At 40.8% G+C, this 25,595-nt stretch overlaps 2 protein-coding genes across 6 annotated transcripts in view; one reads left to right on the plus strand and one right to left on the minus strand.

Annotated features, from left to right (window-relative positions):
* Positions 1-19,764, minus strand: part of ARMC8 (armadillo repeat containing 8) — a 59,151-nt gene extending 39,387 nt beyond the window's left edge. For 2 of the 3 annotated variants that reach the window (XM_081863512.1, XM_081863511.1), the window contains exons 1-3: positions 19,565-19,763; positions 14,640-14,716; positions 4,401-4,472 (exon numbers count right to left, since the gene is read on the minus strand). In XM_081863512.1, coding sequence (XP_081719638.1) covers positions 4,401-4,472; positions 14,640-14,716; positions 19,565-19,609 — 194 coding nt within the window. In that variant the 5' untranslated portion in view covers positions 19,610-19,763. Of the gene's footprint in view, positions 1-4,400; positions 4,473-14,639; positions 14,717-19,564 lie in introns of all 3 variants that reach the window. The other variant, XM_081863513.1, reaches the window with a different exon arrangement.
* A 214-nt stretch (positions 19,765-19,978) lies between these two features.
* The window catches only part of PPP2R3A (protein phosphatase 2 regulatory subunit B''alpha), a 39,512-nt gene continuing 33,895 nt past the window's right edge, over positions 19,979-25,595 (plus strand). For all 3 annotated transcript variants that reach the window (XM_081863499.1, XM_081863498.1, XM_081863500.1), the window contains exon 1: positions 19,979-25,272. The gene's annotated coding sequence lies outside the window, so the exon portion shown is untranslated. The remainder of the gene's footprint in view (positions 25,273-25,595) is intronic.

Raw genomic sequence — 25,595 nt, forward strand, 5'->3', positions numbered from 1 at the left:
AAAGGTTGCCTGTGATTATATATATTTTTTTAAAGTAAACTTTAGTATCTGCAGCAGGTCCAAACAACCCCAAACACTGAGAATGAACAAGCCTAACAGGATAAGCTTAATGGAAGAAGTCACTTTGTTTATCACTATGATCAGTTTCTCACACCTAGCATATCAAGTAGCGTCTTGCACAAATTACATAATGGCATTATAGGCTTTGGTCATCATAATCAACTACTTTGAAGTCATTAGAATCAATAGTATTATCATTTTTAGGTATCTCTAATAAGATTATTTTCTTTGTAAGGAATCTAAAGGCACTCTGATCCTCAGAACATTTTCACGAAGAGTGTGTCACTTAAAATAGAATCATCTGCTTGAAGCTAAGCTGGTCTGGTCAGCACCAAGATCACCTGGGAATCACATGCACACCATTTGGGTTTCACAATGGAATAAAAGTGGGATATAAATGTAATAAAGTTAAAAAATAAAGAGAATTTGAAGACAGAAGTCCAATGTTACATATGCACTGCAGGATTCCATTCACCTGCTAATCAATTTGAAGTATTAGGCAATCATACATGACAAATACTGACAAATTGCCCTAGAGCAGGGGTGGCCAACTTCCAAGAGACTGAGATCTACTCACAGAATTAAAAACTGGCAGTGATCTGCCCCTGTTTTTTCGGACTTCAGGTCAAAATTGCTGAGCTTTTCTTAGGGAGTGGATAAGCCCCGTTTTCTTGGGGTTCAGGGTCAGAAGTTGTGGTAAAGATAGGGGGGAAAGCCCTATATTTTAACCTCTCTTTAAAATGAGGGTCAACTACATGTATTGTAAGCCAGTGTATAAATGTACGCAGATGCAAGACCATTTCCTTATGAATCCTGTTCCCTTACATACCATTCCTCTTTCTCCTACACTGTTGTTGTTGTTTAGTTGTTTAGTCGTGTCCGACTCTTCGTGACCCCATGGACCAGAGCACGCCAGGCACTCCTGTCTTCCACTGCCTCCCGCAGTTTGGTCAGACTCATGTTTGTAGCCAACCATCTCGTCCTCTGTCGTCCCCTTCTCCTTGTGCCCTCAATCTTTCCCAACATCAGGGTCTTTTCCAGGGAGTCTTCTCTTCTCATGAGGTGGCCAAAGTACTGGAGCCTCAGCTTCACGATCTGTCCTTCCAGTGAGCTCTCAAGGCTGATTTCCTTAAGAATGGATACATTTGATCTTCTTGCAGTCCATGGGACTCTCAAGAGTCTCCTCCAGCACCATAATTCAAAAGCATCAATTCTTCGGCGGTCAGCCTTCTTTATGGTCCAGCTCTCACTTCCATACATCACTACTGGGAAAACCATAGCTTTAACTATACGTCTCCTACATTACTATACTACAATTAGGCCAGGCTTTTTAACCAAGAATGGATGATCATCTCCTATAATTTGCTTCCACTTCTGCTGACAAGTGTCATTTGTGCTTACAAATTACAGGACACAAATTAACACACCTATAAAATTTATTTTTTGCATGAATTTTTCTGCTAGTAATGAACTTTGAACATTTGCCTGTTTCAGCACAGCTTCTAGATGCAATCCTATGGTATTACAACGGATAACTGCGTCTCAGGTGTTTCATAGAACTGTAGAGTTGGACAGGATCCCACTGGTCATCTAGCCCAACTCCCTGCAAAATACACAAAGGTGCATTCTGTGTGTATTCTTCACAGAAAAGCAGACACTACTAGTACTACCCTTCCTCACCATTGCATGATTCTTTTGCCTTCTTAGCACTAAATCTGCACTGTGCAATATTAAACATAGTTTGATACCAAGATTAGAAGTAGGTATGGTTAATATTTGACGATGTACAGATGCAATGTTAATCACAGCTAGCAAAGAGTGGGCAGGATGAGGAATGCACCAATCCAAGAGGGAAGAGTACACCTGTCAATCACTGAAAATTCAAGTCATAGCCTACCAAATATTTAGAGACATCATTAATTTGAAATCTGATCAAACAGATGCCATGATTTCCAAAAACAGCCTCCTTCCAGTCTGCTCCAAATAAACCTCAATGGTTATGAAAGAAGTTGTGATTATGAAGAAACTGACTGATCAAACCAGCATAACTCAGGGTCTTGGGCACTATCAACCTCTTTACTTCCATCTGTCGTTACGGTGGAGCCCCAATTCACTGCTCCAGAAATATTGGACTATACTTATACTGAGCACTTTCAAAACAGTTTTTCCAGAAGACTCATGATGTACAGTTTCTTTAATTACTTTTATATTCTGGTAAGCCAATAAATCATTAACAGTGAAAAAATAGAGAGTATTATACATTAATATACATTTGCCATTGGATTCACAGCTGAGTTATGCCAAATAACACTGCCTTTCTATAAATTGGTTTGTTTTCAGGGACTAAGAATTCATAAGAAATAGTCACTGACAGTCTGATAAAAGTTATCAGACACACAAAATTCCTTCCAGACAAACAGCCATCAGTACCTTCTGTCCAATTTATCAAAACAGAGGTACACATAAATGAGTGGGGTACTGCATTTGATTTAGTAAGGCTACAAGAATTCAACATAAAGAATCAAGTTGTGGTGGCTGTGGAAATTGCACTCCTGTACAGTGATGCTATAGCAGGAAAGAAAAGCATGAAGATTACAACAAAAGTCAACATCCCATAAGCTGTACACATTTCCTTTGCCCAGCAAAAGTCAAGAACCTAAGTGGCAGCATTCTTCTTTTATAAGTAAATTTAAACTGCACCATGTGATACAGTACATTAGTTTAAGAGTTTGTCTTGAAAAATTTCCAAATAAACTCTTGTCTGAAGGTAAATTTACAAAACAAACCTTCTTGAAGTGAATGATATTAGAGGGACTTTAACATGGATTGATTTCAGAAGTCACGCCACCTTATGCAGAAATTATGTTTCTTTTTTAATGATAACATCTAATTCATTCAGAGAAGGCAGTGTCAGCAAAACCTGACAAAATTTTGAAAGATGGCCTAGTAAATGTGTCTCTTCCATGGAAAAGAGGCACAATTCAGTTAAACTTGTATGTCTAAAAATAACTGGTACATGCTCATGTGTCTTCAAACATCTATTTTTTAATTATCATAAAACTTAAGAGAGATTCATTAAGTGCCTATACCAAGTAGCTAAGGTATGCTGATTATGTTTATAAATGACAGTTACTGAAACTTTTTTTATTGGAAAAGTTAATACAGTTATATCTCGGGTTGAAGTAGCTTCGGGTTGAGCATTTTTGGGTTGCGCTCCGCAGTGACCCGGAAGTAACGGAGCACGTTACTTCCAGGTTTCGCCGCTCGCGCATGCGTTCGACATAACGTCACGCGCATGCGCGGAAGTGGCAAATTGCGTTCACTTCAGGATGCGAACGGGGCTCCGGAACGGATCCCGTTCGTATCCAGAGGTACCACTGTACATAGCAAAATCTAATACCCACAAAATACAGTGGTACCTCGGGTTACATATGCTTCAGGTTACATACGCTTCAGGTTACAGACTCTGCTAACCCAGAAATAGTGCTTCAGGTTAAGAACTTTGCTTCAGGATAAGAACAGGAATCATGCTCTGGTGGCGCGGCGGCAGCGGGAGGCCCCATTAGCTAAAGTGGTGCTTCAGGTTAAGAACAATTTCAGGTAAAGAATGGACCTCCAGAACGAATTAAGTACTTAACCTGAGGTACCACTGTAGAAGAAAAAGACACCAACCAGTAAAAATGCTAAACAATGTTCCAAGAAATTATGGGGATAATCAGCATCAGGTAGACAGACTGAAATGCAACTATTTTGATGTTTTACGACTAAAGGGTTTTCCAGAAGAAATCAACCAGTTCCCATTCTTGTTTGTTTTTGTTTTTTTAAAAGGCAACATGAAGCTAGGAATTCTAAACAAACTGCAAAAGGGATGCAATGCAAGACTAACAGTCAGGAGGTCTCAGAGTCCTTATTCAGGGCTACAAAAAAAACACATGGTATGACCTACAAAAGGCATTAAACTTTGCAGCCCAAACTGAAACATCTTACAGAAATACAAAAATTATATGTTTTGTTATACATTTCTTATTTTTGGTAAGTGGGATACACAGAAAACTTAAAGCTGTTTCAAATTGCATTGAATCTTAAGAGGCTTTACTAAGCAAGTATGTTTGGGAAAGTATTTTCTGAGAAATGTGGGTATCACCCATAAAACCCAACTTTTGTAGTATAAATATGTCTGTATAATTAGTTTTATACTAGGAACTGGACATACTAATCTCAGTTACAGTGAAGAAAAGACAAATGCAATGACAGACAGTCAAATTAAAGTGCCAGTATCTTAATAGCTTAACTTGAGACCTGCTGTGAATCAGTGAAAAGGAGAGTAGCAGAGGACATACCTTGGAACTGCTCCCAAAACAATCAAGTTGGCTTTTTGTTTGTTGTTTCCAATTACAGCATTTTTCATATCTCTGTAAATCCAGAAAGAGAAAGACCCTAGTAAATTATGCTGAGGTACTAAGGGCTCAATTTTGCAGAATTTAGTTCCACCAAAATCAATAGTCTCTAAAAAAGCTAAGCACTAAAAAAAAAAACTAAAAAAAACCCAAGCAACAGTCCCCACGACTTTCAGTGACAATTTGAATCTCTGGTATTTTTCTATGACCCAGTTATTTAAATAACAGAGATGTTCATTCTCACATACTGGGGTGAGCTGAGGTGAAGAAATAATTGACAAGGACAGTTATCAATATCAAGAAAATAAGGATGTACAGAGTCAGTGCACAGTCAATGAAAAAATGGAAAGGAAATATGTAATAAGATGAGAACCTATTTTGTCTTGAATTTAAAATCACAGTAGAATGAAATACTGAAATATTCTCCTCAGTGGAAATTACAGTCATACAAAGCTTCCTTGATGCTAATCTTTATGCCAACCATCAACTTTCAATCATATTTATGATGCAGCATAACACCTGTAGCTATTCTCCTCAAACCTTTTCTAGTTTCTTCCAGCAATTTCCTCATTCCAACTTCAATTCAAACATAGTGAATGTAGACTTATTTCCTAGCATCATCTTACCATTTCTGCATTTACAGAAAAGCTATTTGCCTACTTCTCTCTATATTTTTATCAGTCAATTACATACCGAAAAGGAATTAATCTTTTGGAACCAAAGAAATTGATGATGTTAATAAGAATTTTAGAGGACGACAACACCATTTGTTCCTCTAAAAACAATTGACAGTACAATTCAAATACCCCTTCAAATATTATGCAGAAGCAACAAAGAATGCTCAAGTGACTGTCTTTCCACACTTTTGAGTAAAGAGGAGATGAACATTTAGCTATGATATCACATTTATCTCCCCAAGGTGACACTGATCTCTTATGAAGACCTTATTAAGAACAGTTTCAGGTTAAGAACGGACGTCTGGAACGAATTAAGTTCTTAACCCAAGGTACTACTGTAATAAGGTGCAAGATTATGCACAACTAGATTAGTAACTGGGAAGGTGTGTTGATATGTCGATGTCAGCTGAGAAATTTATTAAATAGTTTTACACTTAACTGCTTTAATTTTTATCTCCTTCGATTTTAAAATTATATTTTATACAATTTATATATGTTATATTTTGGATAACAGTAACAAGACTGATAATATTATGGGTGACATTCAATGATGTCTGCCCACTTGTGCAACAGAAATTCACTTGTGCAATAGGACTTTAGTTTCTCGTTTCCCTCTCCAGCTCCCCATGTACTCCCAAAATCTGCTCAAGGGTCTACTAATCCTCCTAATCTGATTCTGGGGGCATGCAGGGAGCTGAGAGCAGGAAGGAGAAGCCGTGTTGCCTGAGTGGACATTCACAAAGTTGCATGTCACCATATGCAACTAGGTCACTGGATATTACTTCATTCAAAGTCAACTATTGAGTTCATGGCCAAAACAGGATTTGTTTCTGGGACCCTCAGCTTGTTATAGGCCAGGGACCTAGATAACTAAGGAAAAATTGTGTCTTGTTCCATGAAGATGATGGAAGACATGTGGCCAGAATGAGCTCCTTTTCTTCCTATGTGATGGAAATACACAAAGATTAAATACATTCTGGATCTAAATATCAAAGGAGATGAAGGAAGTACCAAGATATTGTTAGGATTCTTTCCCCGTGTTGCAATCATGGGATTGTTTTTATCACATGACGGTGTGTGTTTTCATTCCACATTGTGGGAAGTGACGGAGACAGGATGTTTTTATTAGTGTGTTTCCGTGATGTAGGATTTTTGTCCTTTGTTCTTTCTCTTTCCTGTTTGATGCTGATGCGGAAGGAGCTGAGTTAGAATGCTCTGAGTGTATTATATGTAAATAAAGTAGTTTAGCCAAAATGCTGAGCTACTGAGTATGTTACACTGACTGCCTATACTCTGCTGTTCCTGAAGTGTGCTGATGCCTGTGAGGCATCAGCCGCTGTGATGTTCGGGCTGGAGAAAGACTTTGAGTCTTCCGAACGACTGACCAGGAGGGAGAGAACATGCCAGCCAGGCATGTGTCTCTGCTGGATTCCTACTTGTGTGTAGGACCTCCTGACAGATATACAGTAGTTTTACCAATGATCAAACACAATTTTATCTGGCTAAGTACAGCAAGAAATCTCTATTCTGTATACTGATGAAGCCAGAATGGCCATTGCACAAGTATGAAGTACAGTTTAAGGGAAAAATGACAATTACAAGTTCTGGCACAAACTGAGATGCATCCCCCAACTCCTCCCCATTCTGTGAAGAAAATGGAGGCATTTAATGCATACTAGATATAGGCAGGTGCTGCTAAAGAATGGTGAACAGAAGCCATCTGCTTCTGCATTCAGTGCTATAAGCTTCATTACAAAACCTATCTGCAATATACATTTCCTAATATCTACCTACTGGCAATAAAATATATCCTTTTAGTCTTTCCCCATGCCAGTCCCTCCTTCCATCTTAAAAAGTAATTTGACAGCTCCACTCAAGTAAAATTAGTTGTAGTCACCTTGTGAAACCATAACATATTTAAACCAAAGTGACACCTTCAAACAAAGCATTTTGCAGTCCTAAAGAATGTAGATCCAGTCAAGCTATGCTCATATGCACTTACAAATACAGCACATGAATACTGTTTCTGAAGGCTCACAGGTGAAAATCTTTGGAGCAAAAGGTTCCAACTAGCCCAATTAAGAGTTAAAATGCTTTGTTTTTGGAACACAGACAGCTAAATGTAGGTGAAATCAAAGTGGTGTCCTAAAGGCTATTTTGCTTAACCAAAAGGGAAGGATTTTAGAGCAATAATCCACCTTAAAGAAGGGTGGCCACCATTTTTACTCCATCACAAAATGGGAAATGATAACATATGATAACATATGTAATACTTTTCTAGTTTTATAGCAGTATGGCATATACACAAATTAATTAACAAAGTCATTGGTAATGAAAGTGATTACATGCTCTTCTAGATAAAAAATGGAAATATTTTTCCCCAATGTACTGCAATTTTTGTTCTACCTCAGATTTTTTCTACTTCTGCAGATGGAATTTCACATGAGGATAGCAATTTGGAATTCAGTAAGTCACTAAAACATACAGAATTCCACATGCACGTATGACCAACATCACAGAACAAGAAAAGGCAACAGAGGTTGGGGAGGAGTGGAAATATAAATTTTGTAAGATGTCGCATACAGGAAAGAAGGGAACAAACGGGGGAACTCCTAGCGATAGAAGGGGATCGAAACAGGAGGTGGACTTTAAGACTGATATTTTGAAGGCGCTTGCTGAGATCAAACAGAGCCAAAATAATGTAGAATACAAACTAGAACAAGTAGATAATAGGATTGGAAGAATGGATAAAAAGATGGACGAAACGGTGAACGAACTCAAAGGTCAGATAAAGGAAGTTTTTAGGAGAACACAGCTCAATGAGGAAGGATTAAAAAGGACCAGATTAAAAAGGACCAGATTGGAATTGAAAGATATTAAAAGAGAGAAGGAAAAAGTGAAAGCTGAAGTGATGGATTTAAATAAGGCACAGGAGGAGATGAAAGATATCATAGCAATGAATGAATTGAGGCAGAGGGAGGTGAACTTAAGACTGAGAGCGGTACCAGAGGTACAAAATGAGAATATTAAGGAGAAACTAATAAAGGAAATAGCGGAATGGATGGGAATATCAGTTGAGGAAATGGCCAAAAATGTGCAGAGCGCATTTAGAATGCGTGTTAACTCAATAAGAGCAAGGAAATTCACAGGCGATTGCCTGATTACGTTTAAGGATAAAGAAATGAGGAATAAGATTTTACAAAGGAACAGAGAAAAGAGGTTGAATATATATATTATCATCTTTAAAGATATTCCAATCAGGTTACTTAAGCGAAGAGACTCCTATAAATTACTGGTGCAAGCACTGAAGAAAAATAAAGTCGAATTTAGGTGGGAATTCCCGGAGGGGTTATCATTTACATACAGAGGTAAGAAGCATAGGTTATCAAACCAGGAGGAAACCGGGAAATTTCTGAGGAAATATAAAGAGCTAAGGGCGGAGACAAATGGAGGGGGGGAGCAGAAGGAAGAGTTTCAGGAGAATCTGAGGCAAAAGAGGAAGAAGAGGAGGGGGGGGAGTGGATCGGATGAAGAAATAGAGGAAGAGGTAGAAGAGGAAGACCCAGGGAATTTGTAAAGTAAGGATCAGATATTATGGGGTTAAAAATTTGGAGCTGGAATGTAAATGGGATGAATGGGAAGGAAAAGAGGAATAAAATTGAGCAATATCTGAAAAGGAAAAATTTGGATATCATTTGTCTCCAAGAAACGCATATAGCCAGAAGGCATAGGAAAGTGTTAATTAATAGGAGGTTAGGAAACGAATTTGAGTCCTTGGATAAGGAGAAGAAAAGAGGGGTGATATTATATATCAAAAATAAGATTGAAGCCAAAGTAATATTCAAAGATGAAGAAGGCAGGATAATAGGGGTCCGTATCAATTGGCAAGGAGAAAATTTGGTTGTTATTGGGGTATATGCTCCAAATGACAGTAAGTCGGAATTTTTTAAAAAGTTGGAAGAGAAAATATGTGAGTACGCCGATCAAAAAATTGTTCTAATGGGTGATCTAAACGGGGTGGTTTCACTAGAAGCGGATAGGTGTAGGGAAGGAGGAAGTAAGAATGGGAAACTACCAAAATCCTTTTTCTCAATGGTTGAAAATGGTAATCTGATAGATATATGGCGTTTGAAACACCCACTAGATAAACAATTCACCTTCCACTCCGAACCAAATAAGTCGATGTCACGTATCGATCAGATATGGATCTCAAGCGAACTATGCCCAAGAATTAAACTAATAGAAATAAGACCAAGTGTAATTTCAGACCATAACCCGATAGAGTTAGAATTAAAAAGCCTGGAGCCAAGAACTTTCAGATGGAGATTAAAGGATTATCTTCTGGAAGACCAAAAAATTGTTGAAACTGCGCAGGAAAAGCTAAAGCAATATTTCACTGAAAATTGTGGTAAAGGAACAAAGATCAATGTAGTGTGGGATGCAAGTAAGGCAGTAATAAGAGGCTATTTTATCGAGCAGAACATAATTAAAAATAAGAATAGAGAGAAAGGAAGAGAGGAAATTCTGAAGCAGATAATGATAAATGAACAAGAATTGTCTCAGAAACCCAACTGTCAAAAAGCAAAAGAAAGAATTAAAATCCTGCAAGCACAATTTGCCACAATAATTAATAGAGAAGTGGAGTGGAACATTAAAAGATTAAGACAAAAAAATTTCGAGTTTTCAAACAAATCTGGCAAGTGGCTTGCATGGCAAATCAAAAAGAGAAAGGAACAGACTACAATAAATAAAATAAAAGTGGGAGATGAAGAGAAAACTGACCATAGGGAGATTAGGAGAGAGTTTCTTAATTATTACAGAAGTTTATATTCCAAAAAAGAGAGAGTCAGCTTAAGGAAAATAGAGAGATTTCTGAAGGACAAAGGAGTGCAGAAAATCTCAATGGAGGATAGACAACGATTAAATACTCCCATTGAAAGTGATGAAATAGAAGATGTAATTAAAGACTTAAAGAGGGGAAAAGCTCCGGGTCCCGATGGATTCACTGCAGGTTATTATAAAGAGATGAAACCCATTTTGGTGGGACCTTTAAAAGAAACTATAGACAATATTTTAAGGAAAGGAGAACTCCCTGAGACCTGGAAAGAGGCATTTATTACATTCATCCCCAAGCAAGATGCAGACCTAACCCAGGTCAAAAATTATAGACCAATCTCACTGTTGAATATAGACTACAAAATATTCGCAGGGATCCTGGCAAAAAGGTTGAAAAGGTTGTTATCAGAAATTATTCATAGGGACCAAGCAGGATTCTTGCCAGGTCGGCAGATGAGAGACAACACAAGAATTATAATCGACATGTTAGAGTACCTATCTGCCAGAATTGACAAACAGGTTATAATGATGTTTCTAGATGCCGAGAAGGCATTTGATAATGTTATTTGGGACTTCATGCTGAAAAATATGGAACATATGGAGGTGGGAAATGACTTTTTTAATGGAGTGAAAGCCATATATACAGATCAAAAAGCGAAGTTGATTATCAATAATGTAGTAACAGAAGAGATAAAGATACAAAGAGGAACAAGACAGGGTTGTCCACTCTCCCCGCTTCTGTTTATATTGACCTTGGAAGTTTTATTAAATTCTATAAGACAGAACCAAAGAATAAAAGGAGTGCAAATTGGAAAGAACGAATATAAGATCAAAGCCTTCGCAGATGATGTAGTAATAATGACAGAAGAACCAACAATTGCGACAGGAGAAATACTAAAAGAACTAGATCAGTTTGGAGAGGTAGCAGGGTTCAAAATAAATAAGTGCAAAACAAAAATAATAGGTAAAAATTTGGATCAGAAATTAACAGAAACAATTCAACAGTAAACGCAAATAGAGGTGGTTAAAAAAGTGAAATATCTAGGTATCTGGATAACACCTAAGAATATAGACTTATTTAAAAACAATTATGAACCGGCGTGGAGGGAAATAAAAAGAGATCTGGAAATTTGGAGAAGGCTGAATTTGTCATTCTGGGGAAGGATCAACACGATCAAGATGAATGTGCTTCCAAGACTGATGTTTTTGTTCCAATCCATCCCTATAATTAAAGGTAGCCGAATCTTCAAAGAATGGCAGCGAGTGCTCTCGAGATATATCTGGCAGGGAAAGAAACCTAGGATACAGTTTAAATTATTAACAGATATAAAGGAAAGAGGGGGTTTCGCCTTGCCGGATATAAAGTTATACTATGAGGCGGTTTGCTTATGTTGGGTCAAAGATTGGGTAAAGTTAGAGAACAGGGAACTACTTGACCTGGAGGGCCACGACAACAACTTCGGCTGGCACGCCTATTTATGGCGGGATAAATGGAAAATATATAAGGGTTTTAGGAACCATATCTTTAGAGGGCCATTAATTGAAACATGGGAAAAATATAAAAATCTGCTGGAACCGAAAACACCACATTGGCTTTCACCTTTGGAAGTCATGTGTGTGAAGACTACCAATATGAGAAGCAACTGGGCAACATATAATCAGTTAATAATTAAAGAGGAGGGGAATTGGAAGATACGACCATACGACCAGGTCAAAGAATATGTTTATGATTGGCTACACCATCTCCAGGTGAATCAAATGTTTAGAAAGGACTTTAAGGAAAGAGGCTATGGAGAGAAGGAATCCAAGTTTCAAATAGAGATTATAAATAAAGAAGAGAAAATTATATCGAAAATGTATAGGATATTGCTGGATTGGAATCTAGGAGATGAGGAAGTGAAGTGTGTGATGATCCGCTGGGCAAAGGATGTAGGACATAATATACTATTTGAAGATTGGGAGAAACTTTGGAAGGAAGGACTTAGTTTCACGGCATGTATAACGATAAAAGAAAACGTAATGAAGATGTTTTACAGGTGGTATTTAACACCTATGAAACTATCGAAAATGTATAAGGTGAATAACAAGTGTTGGAAGTGTAAGGTTAGTGCGGGCTCCTTCTACCATATGTGGTGGGAGTGTGGAAGAGTGAAACAGTTCTGGGAAAAGATTTACACGGAATTAAAGAAGATCCTAAAATATACGTTTTCAAAGAAAGCAGAAATCTTTTTATTAGGTATATTAGGTCATGAGATAAGAAAAGAAGACTGTAGATTAGTATATTATGCAGTTGCAGCGGCAAGAGTAATGCTGGCCCAGATGTGGAAAAAGCAGGAAACTCCAACGGTGGAGGAGTGGAGATCAAAGCTGGTAGATTATATGGAATTGGATAGACTCACAGGTAAAGTAAGATATACAAAAAACCAAAAGTTCACCAAGGATTGGGGAAAATATGTAGATTATCTGGAATTCATTAACCAAGGGAAAATAACGCTAAAGGGATACAGAGACGTACTGTGAAAAAATAAGAGTTATTGTCGAAAGATAATAGGAGACTAAATAATTTATGAGGTTAATATAAACTAAGAATTGTATATGAAGAGATATAATGACAATATAGACTAAAAAATGTGTAACTTAAAGTATCACTTCGAATGATTCTGGGAGTAGCTAAAGGAAGTCTAGAAAGCAAAGACCAGGATACGTGGTGGATGTAAATACTAAGTTTATGTATATATATATCTTTTTCTTTTTTTATTTATTTTACTCTTACTTTGTCTCTTATGTTGTATTGTACTTTTATTTTTTTCTGTGTGTATGTGTGTATATATATATTTTCCTTTTCTTTTTTTATGAAGCAAAGCAATAAAAAACAATATGTGGAGATTGCATTATTCAAACATTTATGGACAAAATCTTATAAGTGCTCAACAAATGCCAAATATCTTTCTGTGTTCAGAGAAAAAGACATGGTGGTCTTAAGACACTACACTCCCAGGTTTACAGAAAAGTTACACGTAAGATGTGAAAAAATAGTGCCATATAAATAAATTTCTTCATTATAGGATAGCTATACTGATAGATTAATAAGCATGCACTATCACATATCCCAAACAGGGCACTTTCACCTGGAGCTGGATTGGGTGGCTCCTGGAGCTGGATTGGGTGGCTCCAATCATACTGCTGCATTGTTCTAGGACCAATCAGGCTGCTGCATTTTGGATCCTATTGTTCTAGAACCAATCAGGCTGCTGCATTTTGGATCCTATTCAACTCAGTACATAACATACAACCTAGAATTATAATCCAGACCCTTCATGGTCATGCAGCCCACAAGCATGAAAAATTCTATCTTCTTAAAGATCGTTTACTTGAAGTTTAATCTTTCTGTCCAATGCTGCACCTGTGGGGTTCTGCTGCTGAAAATGGACTTCTGTATTCCCGCCCCCCACCCCGGCTGGGGTCTTCAAAATCTGTTCTATGCCGTTCCTAACACTGGAGCGCTTATCTTCAGAGTGCAAGGGGATGAAGGTGACAAGAGAGGAAGAGGAAGCTCCACGGAACACATAAAAGTCAGTTGCACCAGCAGAGCTGCAGTACTGGACACAGTCCTAAGCATCCAGACCTTTCGAGAAGCAAGGACTAGTGGATACTAGGCAATGCTGTTTTACCAAGATGATGCTTGGCTTCTAGAGTCATAAATAACAAACTTTGAGAACCAAACAAATTGCAGAGCACATGATTTGGAGGGTATAGGAAAAGAATACAAGAATAGTTTCTCCTTCTCTGACATGTGAAAGAGATGCTAAAGCTTTAGGCCTGCCATATCGAATTCACAACAGAGGAAGAAACCATAGTTTCCTTCTTGTGTCTCAACTGTGCTAGTATATTATTTATAATAATCAATTTCATAAATCAGAGTCTCCAAAAAACAACACCACAGTCTTACCTCATTAGCCTCATTTGGACTGTATGCTGAATCAGTTTAACATTATGAGAAGGATCCTGTGTGAGTGTCAAATATATGAGCTCCCTGTCCCAAATGGCTTTTTTTGTTTTTGTTTCCCAGTGCATATAAAAGTTATGCTTACACTACTGTAAGCCAGGCCCCGCTAGCTGCAGAGGCAGCAGGAGGAAAACCTGGCTCCAGCCCTAGCCAGCTCCGCTCCTGTGGCTAGAAGAGGGCCGGCAGTGTGGGGCTTTCTTCCCCTGGAAATGGCCGGGCTGCTTAGAGCTGCATCCATATTGCAAAGTGCAATAAGTGTGTCTGTATTTTAAAATATTCTATGTAGGGATTCTCATCCCAAGTGCATGTGAGTACTAGCATAGGACAGCAAAGAAGGAGATTTATATCAGGCTTGGAAGATAAAGCAATAAATACAATTCAGAAAGTAACTTAGAGACCTTCATACTATCAAAAGAAAACGATTAACAGTGTTATCCTGACCATATCTACTCAAAAGTAAATATCTCTGACTTCAATGCAGTCGGTACTGCAGCCTTAGTAAAGAAGAGAATTGTTACCTATTCTACATGAAGGTAGTATCAAAATACATTTCATCAGTAACACTTCAAGTAAGTGATGCACAGCTATACACCTGTAAAAGCAAGCTCTGGAAAAGCTTCACACAAACCCACAGAAGATAACATACAAGTAGATTTTACTTACATGACACCCTGCAGGACATTTTGCGGATCAGGATCAAATAATCTGTCAACATAGTGGCGACTGCTAGCCGTGACTTCCTGGAAGCAAAGACATTTACAGACATTTAGCATTCTAAAATTAAATACTCAAGGAAGCAACAGTACATAGGAAGCTAACACACTGATATAATTTAGTATTTTGTATGCATTTTCCAACAAATGTGAGCTCAGAACAACTCACAAAACTTCTCCTCCCTCTCTTCCCAGGTACAGACCCCACACACCAACCTAGTAGGGGGCTTCAAGGGAGGACAAGAATTCTGCTCACAGTGTTGCATATCAGCCCATTTATAAATACATTAGTGAGCATGTTTTGATTCTTGGCACTGAAATAAACCATTATGCTTAACAATAATTCCTGTAAGAAATATAAACCTATGCCAGTTTAAGCACAAGCACTATAGACACTCAGGAGCCATGCTTAGTTATAAGCAATTATCAGAAATAGTCAGATATTGCTTTCAGATGTATTAGATGAACATCATCCACTAGTGAGCTACTGTTCAACTGAAGCCCTTTTAAAAACATCCCCTATGTGTACTTTCCAAGTTCACAGAATAGATATGAAGAACTAATTTCAGAATGTGCATAAGTATTTCCAGCATCTTAAAGACATTTTGCTCTGCAGAGAAATAACGTTGTAACCTGCTTTTTTGCTGATTTTTTAAACCCCTAGTTTGATATTAAGACTGTCAACATTTATTAGCTTATTTGAATTCCAGTCAGATTCTACATATGTATAGTCAGATGGAAATTCTACAAATCCAAGCAACTTGTTCCAAGCAAACATGTAGAAGATTGCATTTTAGTTCCTCCTGGATTGTTAGCAGGCTCTGCATAATTAGCTGGGCTCTTTTGGGTGAGAGGAGGAAGTTAGGCTTAAAGCGGGGGTTGCAAGGTTTACCTCGCCTGGGCCGGTTCACTGCAGCAGAGATCACTCCCTGGGCTGGATCGTGTGCACCTGCAATTTCCGGCAGCTGCGCAGATACGATTTCTGGCGCCGCAGAAGTGAGTCCCCACGCTGCACTGCGCCAGTTTGGCACAGTGCACGGGAACTCACTGAGCGGGCGGCTCGGTTCGGGAGTGGCTCAGGGGCTGGTTAAATGACCCCCGTGGGCCGCTTGTGGCCCATGGGCCTTAGGTTGCCGACCCCTGGCTTAAAGAGTTGGTTTGTGTGCTTGCAAGGGGTTACAGGTAAATTGGCTGCAGACAGCCACTCTCCTCATTTCTCAGCGAGGGGAGGGAAAACAAAGCAAGGAGAGACAGTATGAAAGATAGAGTTTGCTGGTTTGTGGGAGGGCTTTGGAGGGAGGGAGGGAGGAGAGAGAGAGAGCAAACAAAACAGAAGAGCTGGTGCCTGCAAAGTACCTGCGAAGTATCCATTCAGCTGAGCTACCCCCTGGGAAGCTGTCAAGTCTCCACCTTTTGTTCACAGGTATATTGCCTTGTTGAAACACTTATCAGGATATCATTTCAATGCCATTTCAATATCAGTGATTTCTTGCACAGCCCTATGGCTGGCAACCTTTTTCTTGCTGATCTTCCCATAGGAATCTGGGATAAGTTCTGGAGGGTTTCCACAGAACACAGTTTAAAGCCATTGGCCAATAGCATACAGATTATGCTCCAGTTTCACTTAAAACCCAGCGATTTCCCCAACAAATGACTAGATCTCTTTGCCAAGAAATTAAAGATTCTGGACAAAACGTTAATGCGGAAATAACTTTTTCCTTTCATAATTAATATGTACATGGCTCTCATATATATACTTTCAAGATCGAGTATGAGCAGAGGAGTTGGCTACTGAATTCAGCATGCTGTATCTCCAACTCCATCATCTTCTTTATTTATTATCTCTCACACACTAAGTCTGGTGCTACTGGAAGGAATTTGTTTTGTTTTGACTATGGCAGACCAACACGGCTACCTATCTGTAACTGACACTAAGTCTGACCATTACCTGTACATATACCAGGGTGCATCTCCCTTTTCAGGTGCCATGAACTAGAATGGGGCATTTGATGACTGAAGCAACTGGAAAACTCTGAAGCTGGCATTACAAATTTAAAATATTTTCCAGTGCTTGCAAGAGCTAGCACTTCAGCATTTGGTGCTGCTGCCTATGAATCTGATTTTATTGGGTTATTACATACATGAGCCCATTCACTCCTAAAATCAAAGTGCTCTTTTAATTTTATTTAATATTTGTATACTGCTTTTCCAGAAAGCAAGCCAACCCTATCTCTTACCTAGGGTATATGCACTCCCCTGCCATCTCTCACCCTGTAGAGGTGGGGGTGAGAGAGAGACTGGTTCCACCAACAGGCTCTCTCACCTTGGGGCAGCCAACATACTAAATAGTCATTTAATCCCATATTGTAATAACAGAGCCTAGAGAAAAAATGGGGAGACACCCTCACCCCGATTCTCATTCCTGTCACCTATGGTGGAGGAGCAAGATCCACAGGAATGCAGACAATCTCATAGTGGAAGGAGTGCCACCACAATGCTTCTAGACTTCCAATTTGTTGCTATGCAGCAGGAAGAAAAGATAAAAGGTTCTGCCAGGATTCTGAGGTGGAACTATCCAGAAAACTTAGGATGCAGCAGAAGATATTTTCTCCAAATCTTTTAATCCAAGTAGCAGTTCTCTATCTATGTGGGGAACTTAATTAGGTATCCAGTTCTCCCAATAACTGACCAACAAGCTCAACCTTGATGGATAAGACTTCAAAATAGAGGGAGACAGAAACCAGCCTATTCAATGCAGATAGGTGTTTTATAGATATTGTTTACAAAAAGCTTTTGACAGAAAAAGCAGCACTATTAAGTTTAGCATTAATAAAAACTGCCCATAATTCAACTTAAGCTTTTATTTATTTCTCTGCAGCTGATACTTACCTGTAAAGGTGGCTATATGAATACCTGAATTATACTTGTCTGCAACTTTTAGGGCCTCCATCTGACTGTCTAAGGTAGCAATTTGTAAATGATGGCTCATTTTTGCTGGAACCAAGAGATATGTACCAAGATTGCCAGAAGTGAAAAAGCATCAAGTAAATAGAAGATGTGCAATAGTCTCAAGCAACAAAGTGTACAGCATCTCAGAGACTAACAAGTTTAGTGCAATTAACACTTTGTAAACTGTACCACCCCGTGACATCTTGCAGGAGATGTGGAATGTTGTGCAAACTGCTCTTATTGTAGGGTTTCACCATCCAGATAGAGAATCATAGAATCAGAGTTTGAAGGACCTCCAAGGCTCAGCTAGTCCAACCCCTTGCAATGCAGGAATGCAGGAATCTCAACTAGATCATAGAAAGAAACTATGAGACACTAAGTTTAAAAACTTTACAAAGTTTCAGTTACAGATAGGTAGCCGTGTTGGTCTGCCATAGTCAAAACAAAACAAATTCCTTCCAGTAGCACCTTAAAGACCAACTAAGTCAGTTCTTGGTATGAGCTTGGTATCTGAAGAAGTGTGCATGCACACGAAAGCTCATACCAAGAACTGACTTAGTTGGTCTTTAAGGTGCTACTGGAAGGAATTTGTTTTGTTTTTACAAAGTTTGTTCAACTTGACTGCCCTGGTTTTTAGCTTGGATCAAGCATTGTTTTACACATCAGAACTATCAAAATGAAGTTAAGATCACTACATTAGGTAATAACCCTTTTCTGCATTTAAGAAATATTTTTCTTCTACCAAACTAGGCAATGCTTTCTGTCCCAATCTAATTCAAGAGGGAGATCCTAGAGAATTCTAGCATTTTGCCAGAAGAGTAAAAAACTTTGATATGATTTGTAATCAAGCCTGACTGCTGCCAGGGAATGAGAATGGAATCATAAATGAGTCCACACAAGCAAGAGACAGCATACCAGGATTGAACAGAACAAGCTGACAGAAGTTGACACAGCCCCTGGCAAATGTAATCAAAAATTTCAATTCAGTTTCTTACTTGGGTGAGTTGAAAGAAAGCTTGTATACAAGCCTCAATCCAGGTAAGTTAGTTTAAATTCATTCATTTCTATTGGTTTTAACCGCAACTCACTTCCTGTGCATAAGGTTCAACAAGCAACAGAACATGTAGCTACTTTCTCTTCTCAGGGTGAAAGTAGGAGGAATTGCCAGTTTTTGTACAAAGGCAGCATCCCTATGGATGGATACTGAAACTGGAACAAACTTTTTCTTTAAAAGATCTGGACATACAAGTCCAACAAGTGGCCAAGTTTGCAATGATGCCTAAGTCACACAGTACACCTCCACTAAAGACTGGACAGCTGCAGCAGGACCTTCATGAACCTGGCACATGGGCAAGAGAACACGAAGGCAGAGTGTGCATTGAAAAATGCTACATTTGGAAGGTACAGTCGCGTTGCAATGGGGACTTCCTTTTGTGCGTTGTGAAATAGTACAGTAAAAATTAAAAAGTAGTAATAACCATGCAAGGCCATAAGTAGCAGAGGAAAAGAATGCAGCTGGGAAAGCTCTTCACTCCCACAAGAATCCAACGAGGCCGGTTGCCATCATGCCTGTGACATCTGAGCAGGGATTAAACGCAGAAGTGGTCTGACGCGGCACGGCTAGCCGTCGCCCTCCCTCTCCTTCCCACGGACGTCCGCCAAGGGGAAAGGGAGCCAGTGCGAAGACGAGGCCGCGGGGGGAGGCGAGGGCGAGGACGGGACGGGCAACCAGCGAGGGCGGGACCCGCGGCGGGCAACCTGAGGAGGCAGTCCCTCGCTCGCCCCGCCAGGCACCGCACGGCCGGACCCGCCGCCTCCAGGCCGAGGGAAGGGAGAGCCGTCCCACGGAAGCCTCGCCACGCCTCACTCCCTTCCCCAGGACCGGCGCCTGCCGCCGTTGCCGCGCCGCCCCAGGCCTCCACTCACCGACAAGACACTCATGCGGAGCGGCGTCTCTAACACACACGCCATCTTGGTGCGCGCCAGAAGTGCTAGCCGGTCAACCCCATGCGAGAGCCGGAGCCACGACTGCTGTTGCTGCCGCTGCCGCCGCCGCCGCCGCCGCCATGCGCGGCCACATCGCCGGGAGAGGAGAGCGAGGAGAAGGGAGTACGCCCCGCTCGGCTCGAATCAGCTAACGAAAAAAACAAACTGCTTCTCCGTGAGGCGGACACTGCGCACGCGCCAACGGGGACTGGTCGGCGGGGAGGGAGGGATGGTGGGCGGGATTATTGCCGGAAGTAGATGGATTTACTCCCACCTGCCTGCGGAATTTAAGGATGAAGAAGAATCGTTACGCGCCAGCTCTACTTTTAGAGACGGTTCGGCGCTGGGCCAATGAGAGACGGAGGGAGGCTAGCGAGGCTTCCTGCTTATGCGCGTGCGGAGAGTCGAAACCACCTGTCCGAATCTGTCCTTGGAAGTGAGTGGGAGGAAGAATTGAGCTATCGCTGTTTGTGTGCGAGAGACAGAGAATTTCACCAACCCCGGACCATAACCCTATAAACGCTCCCATTGACTTTCACTCGGTGTTCTTTGGTTATGGTTACATGCACGGTAATTTTCAGAATCCGTACATCCCCTTATGTTTTATGATTAGACAAATTAGGTGCTGTACAAAAGTGACATAGACTGCGTTAAAGGGCTGCATCAACACTAGATGAGCAAGGGAGGAAAAATGAGCAAGAATTCCCCCCCCCCAAAAAAATAATTTTTATTAGTTTTCATGTAAATATAGGAACAACATACAAACTTGCCCTGTGGTACATTGTTTCATATGCAGTACATAAGCAAGATGATCAAGAATTTGATGAATAGCAGAGATAGGCCAACAGTGGAAAGAGAACACGATCCCTTCCAATCATGCACTCTTACTCTGAAGTGAATCCCACTGTTTAATGGGTTTCACTCTCAGGTGAGTGCACAGAGATTGAAATTGTAGGATCCCGGAAGATGAATAGATAGGTGCCAGGTGTTCTAAAATGATAAAGGGCTCATCATCTGTATGGCTGCCCGGATCTGGCTGGTCAATTTCTAAGACAGAGTAGCAGACTGCACTTGAGCATATAAGGAGTCTATTGACAGGCCTGTTGCAGAATGCAAACAATTAGCTATTACTAAAAAAGCAGCTACCAGCAAAAATGTCATTTAAAATAAAAAATAAAACACCCTTTTGCACAGAACTCTTCCACAAACAACTGTATTAGAACTAAAGTTTGTCCTTGCAGATACAGGAGGTGGGAAAGGAAGAGAGGGTGAAAGGAAGTGGCAGTCTTCATGTGTGTGATTCCAAATTGTTGTCTGGCTTGAAGCAGCAGACATTCTAAAATTATTTAATGCTTTTTTGCAAATCTGGCATATAAAAAAACTTTTCTTTTTAAAAAATGTGCATGTACCCTATCTAGCTAGAATTAACCCCAGCAGCTCAAGCAATGCAACCAGCATAGTTTTGAACATATGAGCAAACAAAATCAGCTGCAAACATGTGCTTAGCATACACCTGGAGTGCAGAGGTACAGGGAATAATGATACAAATAACAGAGATGTGACCAATTTTCAGTTAGTCAGTCTCCAAGATCCCAAGACAAAGCAGGGCCCCTCTTCTTCCTCTATTTTGTAAATGGATGTATCAACCCATTTTTAATCTATTTTTACTGCACTATGCAAATCTAGTAAATTTTAAAACTTTCAATGGCCACTAAGCACATGCTCAGTCTTTTTGGGTCTGTATTGTGGGAGGCAGTGTTTTTTCCTTTAGTATTTTTCCTTAAAGATTTTTACTTCTGCAAACTTTGGGGTTTTCTGAGCATGCTGATACTTCCTTCTTGTTTCTCAATAGCTCCATGTTGGCTATAGAGCCACTGTAACTCTAATTTGCTATTAGAGATTCTGACATACAGCAGTTTACCATAACCCATAAGATTACCACAGGCAGATCTTACTTAGTTTTGCTGCTTCTAAACTGGTACAAATATTGAAGATCCTGAAAATTAAATATATTTTTTTAAAAAACAACTATGATATTTTGCTATATTGTGATTGGAGCAGATTGTGTTTCAGATAGGGCCCACAACATGCGTTATGTCACAGAACCTTATGAGAAAAGCACAAGCAGACCACTGAATTTAAGAGAAAGCAGAAGTTCAGACACAACAATGCGACAAGCAAAACTTTCTGAAAGCTAGGTATCATTCTTTGCTACTCCCAAGAAAGGGAACCAAATGAACTTAATATAGTTTTGGTACCCCTGAACTAAATAATTAGTTTCTAAACAGATGGGAGGTCCTGACAAATAGTTGTTTGTTGGGTTAAAAAAAATTAAAAATAACCAACCTTGCAGGTAGGAGATCTGTGCATGTAATAATGTCTTGCTATTCATAAGCCTAATGCAGGCATTCTCCCTAAAATGTGGACCAGAGAAAGTACAAATGAAAAGGTAGGACATCCTGACAATAACATTATACTGCTGTTTTTAAACCTGCTATCATTATATGGTATACCTACAGTTAATGTTCTTTGTATGAAACTAAGATAAATAATTTCTCACAGCATACAATTTCCCACATCTCTCACACACGGTGTTTCTACAAATTAACAAGGTGATACTGATTTACTGTTTTTTGTTTTGAAAACCAGCTTTAATATTTTGTTATATGTGAACCAAAAAGGCAGATTCTGTTCCAGAATTCAAACATATCAATTTTTGTTAATCCACGAGACTGGCACAAGTAATGCCATGAGCCTTGCAGTGCTGTTGGGATCAGGTTTGGATTGGCAGGCTCTGATGCAGGAGGAGGAATAAACAGGAGAATTGAAGGATGGGAACCTGGGCTGGAGGCATGAGGAGATCTCCCCATTCCACCCCAGTTTGAGCCCCTTCAGAAGGGGGAGCAAGGTGCCAGCTCTCCTCCCCAACTTTCCTGCCAAATGGAAAGCCTTGTTAAGAGCTTGGGGAGGTATTGGAACAGCCAAGAGAAGAGTGAGCTGTGAGTAGCAGGAAGGTGCAGTCTTGTTGCCTAGAATTGGGCCTCACCTTCACACATGGGACCAGACCCCAAGGAGCAATCCCAATATTTCCACAAGGCAAGTGAGTGTGCCATGCCTCATCTTTAAAAGCTTGGTGAGCAGGACATGGAAAGTTGAGAGATCTTTGTTGCTACTGTCCCATTCTGAACTTCTTGCTCTGCTCTTGAACTTCTGAATCACGACACCTGAGCCTTGTGTCTGCTGCTGAGACAGTACTGTTATTTGCCTGAATAAAGTTTTGCTTACCAAAAAAGGGTCTCTTTTGTGTGTTTTAGTGGCCAGGACAGCCACTGTCTTTTTGCAATGTTTGAACTACTAGAGAATAAGCTACTGTCCCACAGATAGATACTAAGACAGGGTGTTTTTTATAATATTATTTTCTATGCAACAGAAAGGCAAGCTGAGTTTCCAGCAACAGATCTTTACAGATAGCAGTTCCTATCAAATCATAAGTATAGTATGTTCTATATGATTTTGCAATACCTAGAGCTAATACAGGAAATCCTAACAAGTAAAGCAAACAAACAAATACCAGCTGTGATGGTTGCTACACATAGTCTGAGAGAGAGCATCTTAACAGATCCTGAAACATTTTTATTTATGACCAGCTGTAAAACCAGTACAAGTACATCCTATCTAGATTTGTTATTTTTGGACTGGAGCAGAAGCTATTCTAGACAGAAATACTGACAAGCAGGGCTACTTCACAACAACTATCCTGGTTTGGTTCACCTGGACCGGAAAGGCAAATAATGCCCCAGGCAAAAGATCCTACAGTAGCAATTTCTCACAAGCCATGAAACTCATGAGCATTGTCTTGCTCGGCTACTTTGGAACTGGAGAATGAGGTAGGCTATCCTCCTGACCAGTAGAATTCTCAAAAAAACCAGCTATCATGATGTTGCTTAGCAGTTTGCCCTCTTTTTCTTTCTATAATTGCCTCATCTTGATTACTACTTTGGTTTTGCTTTAAGTGGTCTCTGATGGAAGTTAGGCCCTTGGCAAAATAGTCTTTTTGTTTCTTAATGAATGTGGATGCCTTCCTGGTAGCCTGAAATCCACCCTTTAGATTTAGAAAGTAATACGAGTTTAGAAGATAATACACCCCAGACAAGAAGTAGGCTGAGAGTCAGCTAAAGGCAGATTTGCAGTTTCAGTTGGGATACTAGTCAGAGATTATGAATTGGCTGAAGCATCCCTGAGGTACAGTTGTTATCTCTGATGCTGCCTTTGGAAGAGTGCCTGTTTTGCTTCTCTCATCCAAAGGAAACTAAACCTTGCCCATAGAACTTTTAACTACTTGGGAAAGTGGCAGCATATAACAAATACTTAAGAATTAAGATAAGAGATAAAAACAATACACTAGGCAGGAGATCCTGACAAACAGCAATTTCTGAAAACCCATGAAGAGTTACTCACCTATCCACTTTTGTTTACTACTGAACTTGGAAAGGATAATTTTTTTCTTATTCTATCTGTGCATGTATTTTGATAAAATGTAGTGCATATCAAGTGGTTTACTTCAATAGCCCTGAGCTGGCCCAATGCTTAATTGTTAAATATTGGTGCTCAAACTCCAGTTCTTCATGCCTAGGTGAATTACTGAATTTTTGGAAGCACCAAGCTTGAGCTTTGGTCTTGGATGCATGATCTGGACTAGCCTACAGCTTCTTTCGGGACACAGAGCTAAATCAAACCCAAGTTCCTTCTTCCTACCATACATACACTCACACCACAGAATGGAATAAAGAACCAGGAGCCTATTCCAGCACTATGGGGAAGGAGCTGATGAATGAGTACACAAGATGGGTGCGGTGAGTCAAGCAAGTATGAGCCAAATAGCATAGGGCGGGTGCACTTCTGGAACAGGCCTGGAGTCAAAAGAGTCAGGAAACTGTAGCTGGCATTTCACAGATGCCAGACTCAAGGGTTCCATAATCTGGGCCCAGAACTCCAGAGTCATGTGGTTTAGAAGCAGATAATGAAAAACCCGAGTTGCTTTCCTTCCCCTCCTGGTTTCTGAATCTTTCGAGACCCGCCGCGACTCTTCCGAAACTTTCCTCTGCTGCAGAGCGCGCTTCCAGCCGAACTCCACATTTTTCTGCTATCGAGGGCGTTGGCCTTTTGTTTCAACGCCCACCTAAGAGCCTGAACTCCGAGAGAACAGCTTGTCTGAATCCTCAAGGCCCTCGAGAGGGCGGTTTCCCTTGGACGGAGCAGGGCGAAGAGGACGCGGGGCTCGGCTGCAGAAGTCTCTCCCACCCCACTGCCGCCTGGGGCTTAAGGCACGGGACACCGAAATAGTTTCAGGCGGGAGCTATGCGCGGCGGGCGGCGGCGTCCCTAGCACGAAGTCGCAGCCGGGCAGGGCTCTCTTATGCTGTCCCCGGGGCCCGGCCCTCTCTTGGAAGGGACCCGCCGCCTTCGCCTCTCCCCTCCCCTCTCCAGTCCCACTTGAGCGCGCTCGGCGGGCGCCCCCTTCGTCGCGCGGGAGGGACAGGAAAAGAGGCAGAGCCTCCCTGGGCCCGGAGGAGGGTGGAGGAAGGAGGAGGAGGGCTGCATCCGAAGAAGAGCGCCCCACCATGGGAGAGGGAGTCGCCCCGGCGGCGGGTAGGTGCTCAGCTACTGTCCCGTCCGCCTCAGGCGCTCTCGGCCAACTGCTCGTTATTAATTGCGCTCAACAACTTAGCAAAGTGGCGCCGAAGAGGCAGCTTTTCCCTCCCTCCCCCCCACGCCCAAGCCTCGTCCGCGGTCTGAATCCATGCTGCGTTTTACTTTGGGGGGACAGGAGGCGGGGAGGAGGGAGCGGCCGGGGCCGAAACAAGAGGCACCTCAATAATTCCCAACGCCTTCCGCGGCGCTCGGGCGCCTCGGCTGTCCCCAGCAGCTTCTGCGTCCGCTGGGCGAGCGGGTGACAGCCGAGGCTCAGGGAG

The sequence above is a fragment of the Podarcis erhardii genome (assembly GCF_964252035.2).
Source record: "Podarcis erhardii genome assembly, chromosome: 5".
NCBI lineage: Eukaryota > Metazoa > Chordata > Lepidosauria > Squamata > Lacertidae > Podarcis > Podarcis erhardii.